Genomic DNA, 17028 nt, shown 5'->3' on the forward strand with positions numbered 1-17028 from the left:
ACTTGCCGATGGGCGTTTGTCCAGTCGAGGTCTGCTGCTCAGCTCGTCGCTGATTCGTATGCATTCCCTCGTACGGACGAGTACACTCTCACATGCACCCTTGACGCACTCAACAAAGTGCGAATCAATGTCGCGCCAACGAAATGTATCTCTCACTATCTCAGCCGTTCTTTCTATGCTGCTGCCCTGTTGGTGAACTTGGAAATGCTCCGATGACTAGTCGCTACCAAGCAGGGTAGTTGCGAAGATCTTCCTCGTATTATGAAATATTATAGCAAAAATCAAATGATTGAATAATCCCAGCCGATGTAGGAACAAAATGACAGTCTCCGTAGAACTTCATTCTAACTAGTGTAGAGTGACTGATATGTCAGATAAAGCACGAAGAAGTTAAATCCGAAAGCGAATCATAGGTGAGAAAGTGATTAAGATTAATGGTACCTGCCTATCAACGTACAACTCAGCCAATACGAACTCAATAGGAAAGGGTTCACGGCTAATAAAATGCGACTGCCCACATATAGTCCATCATAAATAAGATATTTTTCGCTTACGTCCGAACGTGTGACATTCCATAACAACTGAACACGTGACAAATGCAAGTACATCAAGTGCTTGCTAACAGTTTGCTGAGTATTATCAATCACATTTAGAGGTTGTCCTACAATCCAAGAGATGAAGTAGAGTTTGACTTGCTGCGCCTCCGCAAGGGCCGCGCTCGCTGTAATTTTTCATTGAGTGTGGCTGATCTCTGCTCAGAGTAGAGAATGTGAGTAGAACACGTATCTATTATTACTATTCCAGCTTGAAAACAATGCACCTCCCGTTTACTACAAGTCATAACAATCCTGCAGTCAATAGTGTCTGACTTAGCAAACTGCATTTGATGAATTGCGAAAAAGCATTGGGTACAGTATAGAATTAAAGTTTTTATTTCTCGTTCGCTGGTGCCCTTTAAGGCAGCTGTTCCATCCATCAGCGTTATCGATGATAACAAGAAATAGCGGGGGATGAAAAATGAAGGGCGTTTGGAACCAGGTACAGGATTCGCAAAGAAACCGTTATCGTAAAACATTTTGCTTCATACCAATTAGTTGATAAGGTAGTCCAAATAAAAATAAGTATGGCTATTAGTGCAAAATGAAAAAATGGAAGCATTGAAATCAAAATCGAAATCACAAGCCAAAATCAAATTGTGAAGAAGGCTATTCTAAAATGTCACAAGGTTGGAACTGTTTAATCATTTACTAATTATTGAGACAGCAACAGAAACTTCCGGCAAATATATATATATATATATATATCAGAAAAGTATAGGAATCTGCCTTCAAACACTGGCCTTCCCATGGTGCCTGCATTGGTAGGCTAACCACAGCTGTTTGATCCAAGAAGTTTACCGCGAAAGTTTTAACAAGTAACAATGATCGTACGCATGAGCACTTTGTTGAGTTAAGTGGACGAACTTTCCAGAAACTCGCAATGTTGCTGCGGTTGGCAAAAGGTTAGCAAACGCTGTGATGCTGCTTGTTTCAAGGATATTTTACATCGAGGTTATGGGTATGTCTACAATTAACAAATTGTGAATAAAATCCTAGTAAACATGATATCCATTCATAAACCATCTGTAATCAACTCGCAATCTAGTGTAATAATCAAAGCGCCCTGGAAGATCCTAATTAATTCGTATTCAATCACACCCTCGAAATCTAATCATGCCTAAAATAAGACGAACATCTAGAAGATAACTAGAAAGTAACGTCAACGAAAGTACGAAATACACGGCACTCAGGTTCGCAAAATAAAACTGTAGCTCTTACAAATTAAGAACAGTTGCCCGTATTTTGCACAAGGATGCAGAAGACTATCTAAATCATCGTATATTCTTCTATATTGAGAATGAAGGTACATCGAAACATTCTAACTTGTTCACATGGTTTAATAACTTTGCATCTTCAACAACTATCCCTAATTGAAGAGAACAATGCTCGGCTGCTCAAGTTTAAGTTTGATGTAGAGATTTCATCAAAAGACGCCTAGTCTGAAAATATAGTTCATCGCAACAGGAACTACTAATGTTTAAAACGAAAAAGAGATAGAATCATAACAGAAGTGCTTAAAAATTGACAGAGTATCAACCAAAAGCAATAACTGTCTCTCCGAATGTATACGTTAATGGCAGTTGCAGAGACAGGAGAAAACAAAAGAGTTTGGGGAAAACAAAAATGTTAAAGTACTCAAAATGAGTTGGTTCCATTGCACATTGCAAAGCATTCGAACTTTCTGAGAAAAACAAAAAGTTACTTCACAGCAAACAGAGTGTGTTTTCGAACTTCCTTAATCTTCTTCTCTGCAGGCTAATTTACAAAAGTTGTGGCAGACTTTTATTGTGAGCTTATCGGTGTTATGAAATGTTCTGCCAAAAAGACGTTTGGACGTTTTTTTTTTACAAATAAAGTATGTATAGAGTAACCACTGTCTAAATTTGCTGTCAAGTTAAGTTGGCGCTGATGCTAAGACAGAACGGTGGACGAAAAGGGGACGTAATCTAAGGAACTCTTCCTGATCCAGATGAAAGCAACGCATCGGATCAACCAGTCGCAGGCGCAGCACCTCATAGACTTGTCATTTGAAGTACATAAATAAGAGGAAAAAACTACTAAGGACTTCCAACTGCTGAGTACTGCAGTTCAAGCTTTCTACAACTCCGGTACGCTAGAAGATGCCGGAAAGAAGCTACTGCTCCTCCATACCAGGTTAAAGAGCGCATCTATGCAAGTGCAACTCCCAATAGCAGGGAAAGAAATTGAAAAGCGACAACATGCCTCGAGACAAATCGATGTCACCCTCAAACCGAAGAACCGAACACTCATTAGGGTTGGGGCGGTCCACAAAAGGCGGATAGAGGTGAAAACGAGTCCCAATAGATCACAAACTGACTGACAAGAACGGCAACCTGAGGTGGCCCATGCGGTGGAGGTCGCAGTGCACCCAAGCTTACGCTATTAAAGGTTCACTACTGTGGTTGGTCCTGCAACTCTTGCGCCGATTACGGTGAGTAATCGCGAAAAGGGCGACGTTTGTTCTGCTCCGTTTCTATGTTTTCTATGTAGCTGAAGATTAGTTCCCAGTAAAAGTGCCGTATTTTTCTGGGGTAACTATATGATGGAGGTTTATAATGTAGATTTTCGTTGACGTTGTGTGGAATTCATTTTTCTGTATCTTTGCAGAGTAGAGTTCCTTCTTCGATTCCTTTTTTGGATTTCTTCGTTCCAGGCCTTTGTCTGTTTCTTCGTGTACTTTTGGACCTGAAGAATGGGAATTGTCAACTGAAAACGACTAGGACTGATTATCAGTTAGATTTCTTTGTTATTCTGTGTAAAACGAATGGGTGGCTGTGATCCCCTTCTTTTCTTACATATGTCTCAAAGTTGATTGCTGAGTTACCTACAACCTGGTAACTGCCCTAGAACTCCAAGCAACGGTTACTATCGGGATTTTGTGTGAAGTTACCATCGACCATAAACTTTTTTCAAAGAATTTTTTTTCTCGGAGGAAAAATTTATGCCGAACTTCTGATTTCCAAGATCTTTACCGATTTTCTTAATATTTGCATTCATTGACTTAGTAGCGAAGAACTAACAAATTATTAATCAAGAACGGATCAGTCATGCAGTTTTCCTTCATTTGCTATCCGCTCACACCTGAAGTTATGGTTGGGACTAAATTTGAGCTGCCCGCAACAGAAACATCAACATTTAGAACATCGCAACTTTTACTCCTTTTAGACAATTTAGAATGTTGTGCATGGGAAGTTACATTCAGCTATGCGAGTCTTCTCTTTCGGAAAATACTATTGCAGTGATTATTTTTCATATTCGCCCTTCCTTTTTTCCTTGTCAGAAATAACTTGTAGGGATTTCTTTTTTGATTTTTTCTTCAAAAATCCAACTGTGTATTTCTATTGCTGTCTTAGCATAGATTATTTGTTCGTTGTTTTCTTCCGTGGTGGTGGTGGTGACACTCAACCGCTCTCTTATTTCTGGAAGTAAATAGCTAAATCAGACGGTGCACTAATACCTGAATATTGAACTTAGAGGGTCTGTGACATGTAAGCATAAGATACTAGGAGAAAAGAGGAAGACAGTTTCAATGAGAGCGCCATTGAGTGCCTCTCTCTAACTGCATTTTCACCGGAATCCGGGGGATCTTCTGAATGAAAGCTAGTTAGAAAATATCTAACTTTCAGATTTTCTAGTAATTTGTTTTTCCTTATTTTCAGCACAGATCAGTTTTTCTTCCTGTTAGGATGAACGGATCGTTGAGAGAAGCATCTGTGTATGCTTTTCTTTAACTTTTTACCCTTAGGGATGTGTATTTTTCGTCTTTCATATTTCTGTTGCCGTTTTAGTTCCTTGATAAAGTAATATTCTACTGGTTCCTGTCAACAGATTATCTCGAGACAGTACTTTTTGCGCTTCACACTTCAGATATGTCATTTCGGGGAGGACGAGGTGGTGGGGGCGGTCGAGGATTTCGTGGTAGTGGAAGAGGAGGTTTTCGAGGTGGTCGTGGTGGCGGTGGTGATCGCGGCTACGATCAGGGACCACCGGAAGAGGTGTGTTGTCGATTTTCGATTTCCCTTTCCTAATATAAATGATCGGCATCTATGAAAGCTACGTTTCCAGGTTATTGAAGTTGGAGAATTCACACATACGTGCGAAGATGATATTGTTTGCAAAACCACTTGTGGAAAAATTCCTTTCTTCAATGCTCCTCTTTACTTCAAAGGTAAAGAAAAAGTGGGGAAAATTGACGAAATTTTTGGAAGTTTACTGGATAATGTGGGTTTATTTGATGTTTTTTTTCTGTTTTTTTTTTTATAAAACTCATAGAAGCATTAATTCAACTGTTATTTTAGGGTTTCTCTGTCACCTTGTCAGATGGTGTTAAAGCTGCTTCGTTCAAGGTTGGACAGAAGCTCTATATCGATCCAGCGAAACTCATGCCTATTGAAAGGTCTGCTTTTGCTTTCAAAGTATAAATTTTGGTTCATCAGTTGCGGTGCCTTCATATAGATTTCTTCCGGGAGCTCCTCGCGGTGGACGTGGTCGGGGCGGGCGAGGCAGAGGAGGAGATCGATACCGTGGTGGCGATCGTGGAGGTGTGATTGTTGCTTAATTTGTTTCATTTTGAAATTATCTCGTAATTATCTTGTATCTAATATACTACTTCCACTTTTGTTCACCAGCCTGATATGTAACACCAGTTCCTTATATTTGGACGCTATGAGAGTGAAAGTTGTTCAAGGTTCTCTCAATTCCGATTGTTAATAGTCAGACACGTCTACTTTTTGTATCCATTTCATTTCATACTTTTAGATAATTTTAAGTGTCAGGGTCAGCACCTACGAAGAATTGAACAGTGTACCACACTACCATGTTAAATGCGTCTGAATACACAGTGGTGGTCCTATTATTCCCGTAATGGTGGGAATAGGATGAAGTCATCGGTTATTATCAATTATTAACATGCGATTTTTGTTGTTCAGGCTAGGAATTCATGTTGATATCGAAAGTGCCCTTGGTGCCCCTTCAGTCGTTGTTATCGATTGGTGAACTAAAATTGTGCATTTGTTTCGAAAATTTTTGCCACCATAGTTCTCCTTTGTTTCACCAATATGTTATTATATCTTTGGAAGTACAAAGGCAGGGGCTGAGAAGCAGAAGGCTGTCTGGCATAGGTACCATAGAGAAGAGACGGATCCCTCCCACCCCCCTCAGGTGAAGGGGTCTAGCTCTTGTGGTGCCGCTGAAGTGATGAGGATCCCTTCACCAACCGTCTAAAAGTGAAGAGGATAGGATCACCGACTCGCATATATGCTATTTGGTATCTTTTTAATGCCTTGACTCTGCATTTGATGTTGATTGACTTACTTACTTGACTTAATCGGCGGGTTGATGTCATCGCCTGACGCGATTACCCGCATCTTCGCCGAGGTGTGCCGTCCTTGAACACAGCTCTGCCCAACCATCTCGATCTTCTGCGAGAACTTGCACAGAATCAATCCATTCGTCGCTATTCCATGTTCTGCGAAACCTTACGTCTTGCCTGAACTGCCTATCCACGCCGAGTGTCCTCAAGTCCTCTTTTACCACCTCAGTCCAGAACTTCCGTTTTCGGCCAGGTGACTTCTTCCAGCTCGAACCCGACGAACTCTTCAGAACTCGTTGAACAAGGCAATCTGCCGATCTCCTTAATATATGACCAAAGAAGCGAAGACGATTTACTTTAGCCGCTTTCGAAGGCGGTGCAAGATGTTGATATCTTCCACGTGTCATCCGCCGGTAAACCACATCAATTTCTGCGTAAAGATCTTCATTGTGGCATACCCTAGGTCAAAAGTACCCAAGTAGCCGTCTAAACAGCTTTCGTTCCGTGCAGTCAAGCCTCTCCATAACCGTTGATGGTGCGCCCAAGTCTCCGATCCGTACATCATGATGGGGCGAACTGCGGATAGATGGACTCGCAGCTTGACTTCGTTGGTGATGGGGGTCGACCACAGACATTTCGTTAAGGAGTTAAATGCAGAAGTGGCCTTAGCGCATCTTTGTTGAACATCTCTCTCGCAGCTGCCGTTGTTCTTCAGCATACAGCCCAGATAACAGAACTCATCGACGAGTTCTATCGGTTGTCCGTCCACCCTGATTCCCGTTCGAGGTCTCGAAGAGATCCACATCTGCTTGCATTTATCAGGGAGTAGGCGTAGTCCGTAAGCTGCAGCCAGCTTCGATACAAGGTTTACAACATGTTGAAGTTTCGTACTGCTTTCCGCGAATATAACAACATCGTCGGCGTACCGGAGGTCAGTGAAGGGGCACCCTGATGGTGCTATGACAATGTCGGCAGGACACTGGTCGACTGTTCTTTGCATAATGTCGTCGATGGCGAAATTGACCAGGAAGGATCCTGCCACCGCCCCTTGTCTTACTCCAGTTACCACTTCAAACGGTGTTGTACATCCAGCTGGTGTTCGAACTGCAGCAGTTGTTCGTTGATTCATGTCATCAAGCAAGCGAACGAACTTTCCTGGTACTCCATCGGCGCGAAGCGCGTTGAGAAGACGGCCTCGGTGAGGAGAGTCGAACGCGGCTTCAAAGTCCAGAAACGCTAGTTGCGTTGGCTTCGAATACCGCTGCCAGATTTCGATCAGTCTCCTGACGATGAACACCTGGTCAATCGTAGATCGGCCAGGACGAAAGCCAGCTTGCTCGTCGCGCGTTATTTCTTCGCGATGTTTAATGAGTCGGTCCAGGATAATGCGCTCCAGTGACCTTATGACCTTGTACATAACACGCAGCAAAGAGATTCCTCGATAATTCCTTGGGTCCGTGACGGATAACTTCTTGTGGAGGCTAATTATGATAGTGTGTCTCCACGAATCAGGTATCCTTTCGTTTATCCATATTGAACGGATGATCTTTGTCATCTCACGAATCCCAGACGGAGGAAGATATTTTAGCATTTCTGCGCTAATCCCATCGTCTCCACCAGATTTTCCATTCTTCATTTTCTGAATACAGACCAGGACCTCCGACTCGGTCGGTGGCTCCTCGTTAACCGCATATGTCGGTCTATGAACGTGATCCAGTTCAGGAGCTGACGGTGCTAGCCGGTTCAGCAAGATCTTGAAGTGTTCCTTGATGTTGATTACCCTGAGAAAACTTTGATTCAGGCAAGTCATAGATCTACTATGGCTTTGGAGTCAGGAGCACTTGCATTTTTATACTTTTCGCTGTCGTTTTTTATATGTGCACTGAACTGGCATCACAAATCATTTCAACTCATCTATACCTAGTTGTTATGTTGCTCACTCGTATCTTTCTAATGTGAACACCAAGAGACCAGGAGATCTCCATTTCTTCGACTATCAAAATACCCATCGACAGCCGCTCAAGCAAAATTATGACTGCACAATCGTGACAAAAGAGTTGGCTCCGTACCAAGACCTTTGATCTACAGGTTCGTATGCGGGTCGCATCCTAATTAGTATTAGAGGAGCGATTCCACCACACAGATGTCCGCTAACATCGCGGGTACTGAGGTAAGCACAACGATTTGGGCCTTTTTGATTTTGTTTTCGAGTGTAACATCTTGGGGGATAATGACTAGATATAGATGAGGCATTTGAGAGGATATGTTGGTTCTGACTTTCCAAGCTCTGGCGAAGGTGACAACGCCGAAACGTTAGCCGTAATAATGACAGTTAACAATCTTCGCTTTTGCTTCACATTAACAGCGGAATAGTTTCAATCATTATGCCAAGATTCAAGGAAGGCTTTTATGCTTCTGATGGAATGAACGATTCAAGAACATATGTGAACTGATGTATTTGGTGATTTACACACTCTGAGCAGAGAAACTTAAAGGCATCACCTCACGAATCTGAGGTGGTACGGATTTGAGGTCGAGTATTTGTATACGGCATAGTAGATTATGGAGAAGGGTGTGATTCCGTCCATTTCTTCCTAACTGCCGTAAAAAAAACGGCCAGGAAGATGCGGCGCATGCACAAGACTGTCGCGCTCCAATCGAACACGTTGTAGAAAATAATGCGCCGGAACGCTCGAAGCCGTGCCTTCCGGGCCGTTTTCTACGGCAATTAGGAAGAAATGAACGAAATCACCCTTCTCTCAATAATCTACGATCCTGTATACGAATACTCCACCGGAAATCCGTACCACCCCAGATTCGTGGGGTGATGCCTTTAAACGGTTATAAGAGCTTATGAGAGCATCGTATTGACGTTATACACGTCTCTGCAAAGAAAATTCGAAGCAGATGACTTTTTCTGCATTGCTTTCTTTGAATTTCCCTTTAAACTTGTTCAAGGGGATTGTTTTACTAGCCTTGCGGCTGTGACTTGTGTAAGAAAACGCGGCAACTAGTGATAACACATCAAGAACTATGCGATATCTTGCAAGTGAACATCTGGAAATAAGTGTTGTAGTATGAAGGCACGAAGCAGGAATTTTCAAGATTTGCAAAACTTTCTGCTAGTGACGACTCTAGCAGTGCAGTAGTAAGACGCCATAACGCCTCATTCACGGATTTTGTGATTCCAAAATCTATTTCCATTTTCCTAAACCTGTGGTATCGCTTATTTCGCCTCCATAAATTTCAGAATCAAATTCTAGGACTAATACTCGCTTCTAAGAACTTTTTCGATGTTAGTTTCGTGAGTGTCTTACTTATAATTCGCTACAGTAAAGGGATTGTAGGAATAATCAGGAAACATCTTTCTTGATTGAAAAACGTGTTTGGTAGTTTTTTGGTCAGTTAAAGTCGATTAGGTTTACTCTGTATAGCTTTTATGTGGTAGGTTTTAGCTGTGGTAAACCTTTACCTGTGCACCTGTGTGTTTGAGCATTTTGTCGACACCTTAACCGCTCTTCTATCGTTAAGTAATTGTTCAGTTAATCCGAGCAGAGTTCTACACAAATATAGACCTGCAATTCATCTTGTGGTATTCTTTGACAATGATTTGTGTGATTTGTGGGGACATTTTACGTGCAGTTCAATCCCCTGTACGACAGATGCTGTACTGAAATGGAGCTACAGCTCTAGGGACTTGAGATAGCTGTCTATTCTCTCGGTAGGCATGTTCTATTTCTAGAGTATAGTATTCTAGAGTATTATATGTTAGTATATGTATGTTTCTACCTACGAAAATAATCCAAGAAGGATATGAAGGATTTTTTTTTATGTTGATTTCTTTTTTTCGGACGATCAGGATTTTGATAGTTACATTGTAGGCCATCCACACTTCGTTAGTTGCTTCATTTTCAATTCCGACTAATTTAAGTAGTACGATACTCGAATCCAACCATTTTCTGATAGGTCAACTCTCGGTTCTGCGTACCTTCTATTTAATGACGTCTAAAATTGATTTGTTAGAATGTACCAACACCAAACAGGTTATTTTGTGTCTCACTTCTCGCTTCAAGTGAATAGTTTTTTGTGTTCCAGGATTTCGTGGTGGACGAGGTGGATCTGGCGGTGACAGAGGTGGTAGAGGCGGATATGGTGGAGGTCGTGGAGGGTTCGGAGATCGGGGAAGTCGCGGTGGATCCGGAGATCGAGGTGGTCGCGGTGGATTCTCAGACCGAGGAAGCCGCGGCGGATTCGGAGGAAATCGCGGTCGCGGTGATCGAGGTATTGAGAATACGATATGTGGCCACTTGATATTTTTGAATTAACAGAATAATCTTATCTCTATTAGTGCTATCATTTCCTATCTGCTAGTTTAAGATGTTAGTGTCTTCAATTTCAATTGACTTGTGATTGTTGACTGCAAGCGTGTAGTAGGTCATTCTTTGGGAGGAAGGAACCATCTGAAAGTTTATAAATGAATGTCTTTCTACTGACATAATAACATTAAGGTGGCTTCAAACGGCCGTTCGATGGAGGAAACGGTGGAACTCCACAAAGAAAGAAAATTAAATTTGATGATTGATTTGTTCTATATTTTGTGCCGTTTCCCAATTCCAGTTTGTGTTTGCGCACATTTACACTGATAAGTTCTTTGACCGATCTTCGAGTTCTCCGTTGTTGTTGTTATTGTTGTTACATTGTTATTTGTAACGAGAATGTATCTCGCCCTTGCTCTCAAGTGTTGTTATCTTTTGTGAATTGCTTTGATAAATTCAAATTCATGTGAGCTAAGAACGAGAATGAAATACATATACAAGAAGACTTGTATTCTCTAACAAATACCAAAAAGTGTCTGATATGTGGGACATCCGAATGCTTGAACAGCGATCAGATTATAGAACGAACCCATAGAGTCAGCGATTGCCTTGAGAAGTGCTGGAAGTGCACCGTCGGCAAGCAATGCTTGACACTGTAAAGTGGATTTCTTTGTGCGATGCCTATTTTTTCGAGCGCTTGTAATTTTATTACGCATGTTCTATGAAGATTTCAATGTTGGATGAGAATATACTGAAGAATTGTTGGAATTATTTCGAATTGGAACTTACCACAGGCGGCGTAATTTCATTGTTAAGATTCATAACTATTAGGCATGTTAGCTCAATCGCATCAGGAACAAGTTGTAGAAGGGGAAGTTGGAGAATCCCTGAATTAGCTATGAGAAACAAAAAGAAAGGAAGACCGTAAAATAAGTGAATAAACGAACATTTGGGGGCAATGACAAGTACGAATCTAGGAACAAACATCAACAGCACTACCCACCATTATTCATGAATTGGAAGAAGTAGTAGATCAAGAAGCATAGCGTGCAGATAGCGGGACCTGGTTGGTCAGCGAGAACTTTGGCTTGCGGTTCTGTACAATTTTACGTGGGTTGAGGCATAGTTTCTAATGAGTGCGAGAGGTTCTAGATTAATTTACCTTGTTCACATTGATGTACAACATTTTGTAAGTGATTGTGCATTTTATGAAAGCTAAACCTCATTGCTGAGGTGATGTTGGTGGTCGGAGCGCTCAACAATGATTTAACTATCTGAAAGCATTTATTCCCAAGCCTCATTCGCTTACGGACAATGACTTACGCAGTGATTTACCTGACACTCAGTCAGCGATGTCTGACATTCTGGCAGATCCGAACAACGCTTTGTGGGAATCATTTTGAGGTTCTTTCCTGAATAAGAAAATATTTCCTGGGAACTACCAGAAATCCTCTTCGTTCTCCTTTCACATGATACCCCCTAGATAAGATTAACTATTTTCGAACAATTCTCATTGATACTATAGTCGGGCCAGAACGATCTGACGTCTGGTGCAGTTGCGTACATGGTTGCGCTGTGAGCTGCGCGATTTAGGCAACGCTTAGGAACGACGTCACTGCCAACTCTACTTCGACTGCAGAACCAACGATGATCGGGATCCACCGCGCCATTTCGACGGCAGCCGCGTACGCAACTACGCCACGCTTGAGGTTGTTTTGACCTTACCGACTGCTTTCCGAATAGTTATATCGGCATTGTAGCTCGAATTTCCCATGAATAATTGAAGGCTCTTATCCTTCAAGAACAGGAAGACTTCAAAAGTCAAACCAAAACCCACGGCACGGACCTTATTTTTAGTTCTTTTTTTTTGTCAACATCTTAAATGGAACAACCCATAGGTAGGCACTCTGATTCAAAAACCACCTCTTACCAGGCCTCTAGCCACAGATCTACTAGAGGTCACAACAAATCATATCAACTAGACCATTTACCTGTAGCCAGACTTTTCTTAACTGCTATAGTAAGTAGTTGACAGGCAGCACATTCAGGTGAGACGTCAACTGGCGCAGAAAATGCGCCAACAACGAGAACGGCAAAAGCGAGTAGCCACATCTGTAACATGAGGCCCTGGACAGATTGCAAGATCGCAAGATCGGTATATGGAACATAAGGTATCAGTTATAAACGCATACTATGAGATTATCACAGGGATCCCACATTTTTGCAGTTTTTTTTTTGTTTTGAGAACTGGGGCTTACTTGAACTCAGTGTATTTTTTTTTCAGAAGAAGAAGATCACGAAAACTACGGAGACCAACCATTTTGTTCTTTTTTTTGTTTCAGCAGAAGTCGTATAACTATATCGAGCAGAAGCTGTGAATTATGAATCGGGTAGAGTGTTCATCAAAATCGAGAGTCATAACATTAAATAAAGATGCGGTTTCTTCAAAGATTAAAAGACCGGCATAAATTAGCTCTTATAATGAAGTGTATTAAAACTGCCAGAAGAAATCACGACCAATCAAAGCTCTTATTATTGCAAACACACCTTTTGATTAGATTTTAGGCTTTCAGTTTCTTCATCTTCTATTCAAGTTTAAAGTTTACCTCAAAAAAGGCAATGCAATGGGAGTTGAGGGAAATGGACGTAGCAGACGGATCAGAACACCGCTGCTGCCGAATAGTCCTGGAAATCAATGCTTCTTATCAACTGCATAACTTTCTTCGCTATCTAAACTGCATGCTCTAGTAGAGTCGAAAAAGAAAGCTTAAGAAAGCACAAATCCGGAAATACTAGACTTTGAACACTTCCCTAACGAAATTTAATATCTTTGCCAATTTGTACTTTAGAATATACACCTGCCTCCAAGTTCCTCTTCAAATTCTTTTTGGAAAAAATCTACTTATTTTTGGAAATATCTTTCTCCTTTAACTTCTGGGACCTGGATGGGATAAATGACTGGTTTGTATTGGCACATAAATTACTTTTTACCGCACTCATATTGTTTATTTACGCAATCGATAGTGCATAAAAAATAGCAGAACTCGATTGAGATAAAAGAAAATATACTCGATTCATATAGTAGAAACTATAAAATTATATAGAATAGAAGTATATTGTAGAAATATTCCATTATCTAGACAATAAACATTTCCTGATATGATTTTTCCTTTTCACTAAATTCGTCCCGGGTAACCTTTGGTATACTATTATTCTAGGAAGCATGGTTGAAATGTATTCAGTTAGAAGTTTAAGAAATGTTTAAATGTTGTGGTAAAGACTGCGTTACTTTTCGTGCTCGACAAAAAACGAAAACCTCACAAATGTTTTTCTCTTGTTCTAGACCATGGCGTTACACTTTATACGAAAGCGTATCATTATTGGCTTCTTTATTATCCTTTCACCTATCTGTGTGTTGATGTTGCTCTGCACGGCGGTTTTGAAAGAATGGAACGTCCCATATAATCTACACTTGAATCGAGGCTAACATCCAGTCAAGGGAAGCGTAGTTTTCCAATGCTGTTGGATCTTTCCACCCGCTCCACTCACTTGTTAGCTCAGCTTGTTAACTTATACTTCGCGTTCGCAAATCGCTTGTGTTTGTGAATCTCAAAATACCAGCGACCAACAACGTTATTATAAATAAAATTTATTCAAATATATCACATCTGCAAATATCACATCAACTCTTAACAACTGAAGCAATAATGAAAGCGTGTGCTGTAAAGCAGCGAATTGGACATTAGTTTCACGACCATCCAATGAATGGAATGGATATGTAACCTGATAAACACTTAGTTGACACAGAAAAACAGATAGAGCAACCCTTTTACATAGCCGATGATCTCTTGGCTCCCCAATTTCGACTCGCCGAAAAAGCGGTCTACGAACGTTATAGGGACTTCCCCAATTTTGTATCCACCTTTGCTCGCTCGAAACATCATTTCCATCTGAAACGAGTGTACTCCTGGAAAAATCGACTCATTTTTGGATGGTCAATCAAGTGACGAACCTGGAAAACATATCCTTTGCTGACACTTTCGTGTATCAGTTTTGCAAGCACAGCCTTACGATATAGTCGAAAGGAACCAGTCAAATCCGAAACTCCCGGATGAAGCAGAAACTGAAAGTGTCAAGCAGAATAGACACTTGAGTCTATACCTTTTTTAGGGTTTCGGAAAAGTTGCTGCGGTTATTGCTGCAACAACAAAAGTAGTACCAGAAGCATCAACTGACTGAGACCTAATACGTTGCAGCCGCTTACAATAGACGCAAATACTCAAATTCGTTGAATTCATTTTGTCATGAAATGGACTATATGTTTGACTTGATGACAAACGCATTACTAACATGTTCAAAAATGGAAGTATTCAAATATTCATAATAACAATAGAATGGAAGAAAGGATAATAATAATAATAAAATAATTATAATAATAACGATAAAAGGATAAAGTTGCTGGCGTTAATCAATCCGCTTGGGATGCGCCCCCACGTTCACCTCAATTCAGAATCGTTTGAGGTCTACGAACGTGTAACTGGCCTATACAATAAATTGCGGTGGCTAGCCGATGTGTCAAGTCAGTAGTTCGAATGTTCTCTTGTCTTCAAACCTCGGCATATTCTGTCTATGTTTTGTGATAGTGTGCCTGCGAGGTTTTTAGATGGAACTCTTTATTTGTCTGACGTTTCGGCTCTTTCCCCGTTTTCAGAAGCCTAAATAAGGGATGACTGGAGTAATGCTACGTTTATCCCATCAAGTGCCACACTACCCTGGGTCAGTGTTTCGATAATCGTTCAGGGTAGTGAAAACAGAAACCTAAACAGAAGAAAATCTACATTGAAATTAGTCTTACGTGTTGTTCCGCCGGACGTGGCGCGGCTGGCAGCACGCACTTGTCACTCAGTGTACCAGCGAATGAGTATTGCTGCGTGTAGATCACCGGTGACGATATAGATAATTTGATCTACACACAGAATATCAGGCGGTTATAGGTCACAGAGCGGTACAAGTGGCAAGAACTCATTCGTTATCGACAAGCATTCATTCCTATTATTCATTGAAGGGTTTCATTTAAGAATCCAAAACGCGTTCAACGTCTTCCTTGCCGATATTTCTGTTTCGTGAGCCAGTATAACGCATTTCACATCATAATCGTTTCTGTTGTGGGCCCCTGTGCCTTCCTAGTGGTGTTATCAAACTTTTTCGTCGTTTTCCTGAAATGTGTTCATTAATGCTCACCCCAAAATTCCTACCGGTCTCCCCAATATAAGTTGCACTGCACATCAAGCACTCAATTTCATATATTACCTCCATTTGTGCGCAGTCGCCTGTTTTTCCGTGAGGACAAATAACACATCTTTCACAGATGCGGTATCTATCATGTAGTCTGTTTCTAACAAGCTGGCTTTTGATGTTTACATTTGGGATATTTACCAAGATCACGTCATCTTGTAATTGTGCTTGGATAATGCTGCGCTGAACAGCGGCACTGACACTGTCAGAGATAAAAGGAAGACAAAGAGAAATTTTGTTTTCGCGCGGAATATTGCTATTTACAGTGCGGGTTCTTCGGTAACGGGGGCGTAATGTATGGCCATTAGCACATGCAATTTTCAAGGCTAATCTTCGTGATTCGTGTCGTTCTTGGTTGCCAGTGCATACTTCACTAGCGGTTTTGAACATATCACGAATCACTGCGCGTTTTACTGCAGTCGGATGTGCAGATTTGGCGTGCAATATGATGTTCTTGCAACTTTCTTTGCGATACCACTTTACTCTAATAATGCCGTTTGAAGTGCTTATTTGTATGTTGAGGTAAGGAAGCCATCCTTCTTTTGGGGTTTCTCGTGTGAGTCTTATATATTGCGATTGCTGGTTGAGTATTCGGAAACACTCTTCCATTTCGGACTGTGTTGATGTTACAATGCAACAGTCGTCAATATATCTGCAATACATTATTACTTAGATACTTAGATGGCCCGTCTTCACTGGACGTGCGGGCCCCAGCATCTTTTCCACTCATTTCGTTCCCTCGCCATTGTCAACCATGATGTTCTTAAGTTTCGTGAGTGACGTTGACGAGGTCCTTGAGCCGTATCCAGCTGAGCTCTCAGCTAGTCCATCCGTGTAGCGAACACATCACCCCATCTCGTTGGCGGTCTCCCTCGAGGGCGTTTAGCATCTCTTGGAATCCACTTTAGCGTTCTTTTAGTCCATCTATCGTCGATTCTTCTCATGATGTGACCGACCCACCTATGTTTTGCTTTCGATACATATTCCGCTGGGTCGCGAAGACGGGTTCCTCTTAAGTCGGAGCTGCGAAGACCGGCTAGGTATTGTATGCGCCGGTTAAACTTCAGAAGACATCTCTCAAGGGCTTTGTGGGTAGTAAGTAGCTTCCTAGACGTGGCAGCGGTGTTTGCCCACATCTCCGCTGCGTAACAGAGCCCTGGAGGAGCTGTCGAGTCGAACAGATGGGCACGAAGATCTTGGTCCGTCAGTTGGTCCGTAGCTTCCCTGACGGCTGCGAATGCTGCCCATGCTGCTCTCATTCTTCTATTCAGTTCTTCTTTCAAGTCGTTTTCCATGTTCATAGAACGCCCGAGGTATACGTATGACGAAGTTTCCACGATTTGGGAGCCTTCAAATTGTACCCCTCCGTCCTCGCAGTAGGCGTTCTTCATGAACTGTGTCTTCTTTCTGTTTATTCGCAGTCCTATTCTCTTCCCTGCTTCGTTCAATTCGTTGAGCATCGTTTCTGCTTCATTGGTACTGCTCG

At 41.6% G+C, this 17028-nt stretch overlaps 4 protein-coding genes across 9 annotated transcripts; 2 read left to right on the forward strand and 2 right to left on the reverse strand.

Moving 5' to 3' along the window:
* Positions 1-2769: 2769 nt before the first annotated feature.
* Positions 2770-5443, forward strand: RB195_002292 (uncharacterized protein; the record flags this gene model as incomplete). 2 transcript variants are annotated; one of them, XM_064199476.1, is made up of 6 exons in its annotated part: positions 2770-2874; positions 3009-3051; positions 4488-4615; positions 4686-4841; positions 4919-5016; positions 5076-5178. In XM_064199476.1, 6 exons carry the CDS (start codon positions 2770-2772, stop codon positions 5176-5178), a joined length of 633 nt encoding a protein of 210 aa, XP_064055356.1. The 2 variants fall into 2 exon arrangements, with proteins under 2 accessions (XP_064055356.1, XP_064055357.1); XM_064199475.1 differs by lacking the exons at positions 2770-2874; positions 3009-3051 and adding an exon at positions 5379-5443 and having other exon boundaries at positions 4490-4615; positions 5076-5161.
* Positions 5444-5960: 517 nt separating this feature from the next.
* RB195_002293 (uncharacterized protein) lies at positions 5961-7940 on the reverse strand (the record flags this gene model as incomplete). 2 transcript variants are annotated; one of them, XM_064199478.1, is made up of 3 exons in its annotated part: positions 5961-6390; positions 6459-7712; positions 7852-7940. In XM_064199478.1, the coding sequence occupies 3 exons, from the start codon at positions 7938-7940 to the stop codon at positions 5961-5963; spliced, it is 1773 nt and encodes a 590-aa protein (XP_064055358.1). The 2 variants fall into 2 exon arrangements, with proteins under 2 accessions (XP_064055358.1, XP_064055359.1); XM_064199477.1 differs by having other exon boundaries at positions 5961-6252; positions 6390-7712.
* A 2015-nt stretch (positions 7941-9955) lies between these two features.
* RB195_002294 (uncharacterized protein) lies at positions 9956-10513 on the forward strand (the record flags this gene model as incomplete). The annotated part of the gene is made up of 3 exons (XM_064199479.1): positions 9956-9974; positions 10027-10212; positions 10440-10513. The coding sequence occupies 3 exons, from the start codon at positions 9956-9958 to the stop codon at positions 10511-10513; spliced, it is 279 nt and encodes a 92-aa protein (XP_064055360.1).
* A 249-nt stretch (positions 10514-10762) lies between these two features.
* Positions 10763-17002, reverse strand: RB195_002295 (uncharacterized protein; the record flags this gene model as incomplete). 4 transcript variants are annotated; one of them, XM_064199481.1, is made up of 10 exons in its annotated part: positions 10763-10900; positions 11037-11134; positions 11251-11343; positions 11410-11521; positions 11583-11659; positions 12239-12359; positions 12854-12932; positions 14073-14197; positions 14260-14370; positions 14467-14475. In XM_064199481.1, the coding sequence occupies 10 exons, from the start codon at positions 14473-14475 to the stop codon at positions 10763-10765; spliced, it is 963 nt and encodes a 320-aa protein (XP_064055361.1). The 4 variants fall into 4 exon arrangements, with proteins under 4 accessions (XP_064055361.1, XP_013304216.2, XP_064055362.1 ...); XM_013448762.2 differs by lacking the exons at positions 12854-12932; positions 14073-14197; positions 14260-14370; positions 14467-14475 and having other exon boundaries at positions 12239-12368; XM_064199480.1 differs by lacking the exons at positions 10763-10900; positions 11037-11134; positions 11251-11343; ... (3 more) ...; positions 12854-12932; positions 14467-14475 and adding exons at positions 15103-15213; positions 15912-16194; positions 16503-17002 and having other exon boundaries at positions 14042-14197.
* Positions 17003-17028: the final 26 nt, after the last annotated feature.

The sequence above is a fragment of the Necator americanus genome, chromosome IV (genome assembly GCF_031761385.1).
Source record: "Necator americanus strain Aroian chromosome IV, whole genome shotgun sequence".
In the NCBI taxonomy this organism is placed as follows: Eukaryota; Metazoa; Nematoda; class Chromadorea; order Rhabditida; family Ancylostomatidae; genus Necator; species Necator americanus.